The sequence below is a fragment of the Amblyomma mixtum genome, chromosome 6 (genome assembly GCF_055824585.1).
Source record: "Amblyomma mixtum isolate Tamu chromosome 6, ASM5582458v1, whole genome shotgun sequence".
NCBI classification, from domain to species: Eukaryota; Metazoa; Arthropoda; class Arachnida; order Ixodida; family Ixodidae; genus Amblyomma; species Amblyomma mixtum.
Window position 1 is genome coordinate 41,611,052 of NC_143017.1, and position 5,017 is coordinate 41,616,068.

Sequence of the window (5,017 nt, forward strand, 5' to 3'; positions counted from 1 at the left end):
CATGGGTTAGCTTCATCTCTAGGTAGGGGTGGTCAGATAGGTGAAGTTTTCTTATATTTCAGTAAGGCTTTCGAGCGCGTTTGTTACTGCAAGCTCGTGCCTAAGCTCCAAAGCATAATCCTTCCTGATAACGTGATCAACTGAATACGTTCATGTCTTTCAAAATCGGTAAGTTTGTTCAGGTAAAGGGCAGCTCCTCTCGCGTTCTGTTGGTGTCCTCGGGGGTGCGCCAAGGTGGCGTCCTCAGCCCTGTTCTCTTTCTAATTGGTATTAATGACATCATCACGGCCATTCACACTACAGCTATAGATAATAGGTTGTTTACAGATTACTGCGTTCTTTTCAAGCCAATAGATAGTCCCCATGATCAAGAATGCGTGCTGACAAGCCTTAATGCTGTTTCAGATGGGTGCGTTCAATGGTTGTCGGAAATAGAGATAAAACTTTTCTTCGACAGGTCACGAACAAGAAGAAACCGTCCCAGTTTACATACACACTTAACCGCGAGAAATTATATACGGTCGACAATTACTAGTACCTAGGCGTAACCATAAATAAACATATCAACTGGACCAGTCACATTGAAACAAATTGCGCTCCGCTCCCAAGAAACGACTTTCTTCGACACAAAACAAAGTCTGTCATATAGCCCTCAAACCTAGTAGCTTATAACACATACAAAAAACCTGAACATGTATGTGCGAGTATATCATGGGCTGAATATTTCCTGCAGATGGTACAAAAATAAGCAATAAGCTTCATTTTCAAATGTCATCAGAGGCATACTTCATCGTCTGACCTCACAGCCGCAAACAATATTCCACCCTTGAATAAACAACAGCCATTGCCCTACCAAAAATTATTTTCTCACTTTATCACTGGCAGTTTAATTTCAGCTCCGGTGACTACTTGCGACAAAGCTCAACCCGCCATAGCAGGCACACCCATGACCCCAACCTTACACAATTTCGCCTGCGCGAACCTCTTTAAAAACACATTTTATGCCTGCACTATCGTTCAGCGAAATAGCTTGCCAGCTCATGTCTGTGACCCGTGTGATGTTACAAATCTTTAAGAGGTCGTGTCTTCTCTCATCTCAGTTAGTGTCGTCTTGTTCTTTGCATTTCTTTTTTTCCTGGCACATGTCTTCATTACCTGGCGATCCATTTTGACGTTTTGCTTTATTCTAAAACTCGGCTGTTTCGCGAAAATGTTCTTGGCACTTGGCTGACTGCACTTTCCTTTAAGAACGTAGCTCTGCTCACCGGGGTACAACTTCGGCAAACGCCTCATGTCGCTTCTTTGACCTTCAAGATCAGCCAAGGTCAAAGCGGTAGTTAGTCGATTTCGCCAGTGTCTAGCTGTGTGTCTAAGCATAGTATACGTCGTGTGATCAGCCACGACTTTGAACCATTAGATAATTATGCAGTTATGCCGACTAATTACTGGTTCAAACTAATTAGCGTTAATTAGATAATTACAAATATACCAAACTTCGTGCTATAGGATCGAGTCACATACCGTTAGAAAGTTTGGGCTGAGTGCAAATACGCTGTGCTAGTTAGGGACCGAATCGGTCATCGTTAATTAGTGAATTGCTGTTAAAACAAAAACCAATCATAACCGCTGAGCTACCGCTCCGCTACTTATGTGATGATGATGATGATGATGATGATGTCCTCAGGCTTAATGTTAACAGAGTTTAATTGCTCGAATTTTTCTTTTACTCCTGTCATTTATTCTAGGACAATGCTGTTTTTTGAGAAATCCAATTACCCCTTATAACGTCCGCGTTCTGAGTGCGCATGCCAGATTCTTCGCGAAGAGTTGAAGAGTTGAGTTTGTTTGAATTCTGATGTGCTGACAATTGCCATCTCCTTGTCTGATCTTGTAATATTGCTCACTGTGCTTGGCCCTTCAGCTGCACTATTTTGTAAATAAATAAAACTAATATTTCTGTTCATGGAATTAGCTTTCGTTTCCTATGCTGACGAAGAACACAAGCCTCAAGTCAACCGCAGCAGCTTGGAAAGTTTCGCCTGTAGCAGCCAAGCGTGCATTAAATAAAAATTGGCATTAAATGGTGTTTCGGCGCAGGTTCCGCCAAATGAAATCTGCATGTGGTTATATCGTGAATCTGACTTCCCCGAACTCCCATACCAAATCATATGCAATAAAAGAAAAATGTGAAGTACATATTACGCTGGAAACGCAGCACTTCGACATTCATAATCCCACTGCAGCGCTCAGTCAATATTTTCCCGCGTTTAGCACACCATTCATGTGCCACTTCTTCATCATGGTTAAGAGAAGACAGATTATTGTAGCTGCTGAGAAGTTTATACATTGTGCAAGAATAAATAAAAAGAACATTATCGAAAACATTTTTTGACCGTGTGACACGCACAGTTCAGACTGCACATCACGACTGTGGTACACTTCAATTCCAATGGAATCAGTTCGTAAAATAAAGCACTGGATTAAATTGTACACTGCTGTCCAAACACGTTATTAATGTTAGGCTCCAGTGTAGCTGGTTGCGAACGCTACACGACAATCATACTGCACTCAAGCAAAACTGTTTCTGTAAAATTGACGCCAGTAGTGAAGTGGCAGCCTGCAATTGCATTTTTCCAGTGGCTATCTTATCCTCCATGGTCCGGGCTCTCCCGCATCGGATATGGTCTCCTCTGCTGTCCCGGCGCCGGTTTCGCTGTGCAAGGAGTCGTTGATAGCCCTTTCATCCTCCAGGGCTGGGAAGGCGAAATCTTCGACACCGATCCTGGCTCCCCCTTCGGGTTGCGGCGATGACATGGATTCTCGACTCTGAAGTGGGCCAGACAGCACGAACGCGGTAGTGGAGGCAATGATCAGAAACCCGATCACCAGGGGCGGAACCATGTTGACCCAGGACTGCGGGCAAGCAAGGGCCATAGTTTGTATAGTTTTATGCCATTTTAATTTCATTTGGTAGATAACCTAATCGCAGCTAAATAAGAATGACCGGTGAAGTAAACGACCAATCTCAGGCGCGGCTGTTCTGCTCTCGGCAGCGCCACCAGCCACTCTAGATTGTCGCCACATCCAGTCTGGCCGAGCGACATGAACCACGCTCCGCAAATTTGTCGCAGAACCAACGCGTTGGTTTTTGCCCAATACCGACAAGGTTCGTCAGAAATGTCAAACGGTTCGCCGTGCTCCGCCATTCGTCGCCGCTAGTCTATCCGAGCGGCATTTGCGGGGGAGCGTTTACGCGAGTAAGTGGCCGCATGAATGTGTTCAAGTCGCGACCAGTATGAGGACGTCATCTCCTCAAGGCCAACTTTACACGGGCGAAAAATGGGTGGAGTCAAAATTAAACGTCATCAGGCACCAACCTCTTTTTTGAGTCCATGCAATTAAAAATAAACGTAAAAAAAATAAGACGCCGCATTACGATTGCTGAGTTTCCACCAGCAAGGTAATATACACAGAATCCACGTGTTAGTAAGAAACACAGCGAACATTTTGATAACATAAATGCTTATTGCCATATTTGTTTCAGAATCCTAATATTTTGCTTGTATTCCAGAAGTATGGGCTAAGAGAAAAGTGCATACTTCAATCAGCGCTCCGTGCTCGCCTGGTAGACTGAAAGTCCTAGTTTCGACTCTCCGCAGCTTCGGAAGAAATTTTATTTGAATTAGTTTCCGCGCAGACTACGTCTGTGATCTCTCCCGACCACTCTCTCGTTCAACAACGCCGGGTTTACTTGCCGCTGAGGCATATAAATCCATTCGCAATAAACAATGAAGTTTGCGCTTGGCGTTGCGATAATGATGGAGAAGATTGGAGGAGACGAAGGGAGCGTGGTCTTCCTAACATCAACATAACAAAAGTTTGCTGTCGGTTTTGGTAAAACATTTTGCCAGTATGTTGCCAACACCTATAAACACGAAACAAAAACCACGCTCAACATCTACAAATCAAGGGTACTATATAAAATACAAAAACTGATGTCCCGGGCCTCTGAGATGAAGCATCACTATCGAAACTGAAATGCGACCGCTGCAAATGGTTGACTAACACACAACTGTTGCTCTAAAAAAAAGAGAGAGACAGCATAAGAACCGAAAAAACTGCTCACTGTAGCATTTCGTATTCGAGGAACGCGCGCCAACAACAGTCATGATCGGCGACCGGCGGACTACGTCCGGTCGAAGTTTCATTTTTCACGTTGGCTCCTTGCATTAATAATGAAAAAAAAAACTAAACAAAAAAGATCGTGTTATAGAAACAAACTAGTTCAGAAGAGGGAATTGCTGGGCCAGCTGGCCAGTTTTCCTAGAAAACTAGCAGGACCTGCCAACGCTCGCCCTTTTCCGCGTAGTAGACATAGCGTGTGTTTTCTGCCTTGGTTTTGGTCGAAATGAGATCAAGGAACGGGAGATTAAAAAATTGTTTACTCAAATAACAGCCCCGATGCACGTTGCACTGCTATTTCGGAACTTTTTGTGCTGCTATCGCTTTGACTACGGTGCACTCAGTGGAAGTGGCGTGCGCGGGTGAGCTCGCGGCACTCTAGTGAATATCCTCGGAGTGTTGTTTTCCGACCGGCGTCTTCGGCCCAATTTTACTAAGTAAGTAAGCCATGAGGTGGTGGGGAAAGGAATTTTCCTTTTCCCCTGTTTTATTTACTGTCGTTTCCTCTTTCTGAACACCTGCATCTACGTTAGGGGATCGCCTTTTTGTCACCGATTCTTCTTTTTTTCCTTTCTCGTTTCTTTCTTTATCCCCCCTCCCCTCCCTCGCCATTGTTTGCATTTGTGCTTTACGCTTTTCCTGTACATCGCGAATGCTATAAAAGCTGCGTGTTTAGAATACTGTAATACACTCAAATTCAAATTCAAATTCAAATATTTATTCCAACATTACACCATACCGATATAATGTCGAGGATGGCAGGCAAAAAGCCTCCTGGAGGCTTGACCGGTCCTGCATCTTGGTGTACACTTGGAAGAGCGGCGGTGGCAGTCAG

At 44.2% G+C, this 5,017-nt stretch overlaps 1 protein-coding gene across 1 annotated transcript in view; it reads right to left on the reverse strand.

Moving 5' to 3' along the window:
* Window positions 1-2,640: 2,640 nt before the first annotated feature.
* LOC149338824 (uncharacterized) overlaps window positions 2,641-5,017 on the reverse strand; it is a 6,088-nt gene continuing 3,711 nt past the window's right edge. Inside the window, exon 3 of the mRNA XM_089550808.1 lies at window positions 2,641-2,913. Within this exon, the coding sequence (XP_089406934.1) occupies window positions 2,641-2,913 (273 nt within the window). The remainder of the gene's footprint in view (window positions 2,914-5,017) is intronic.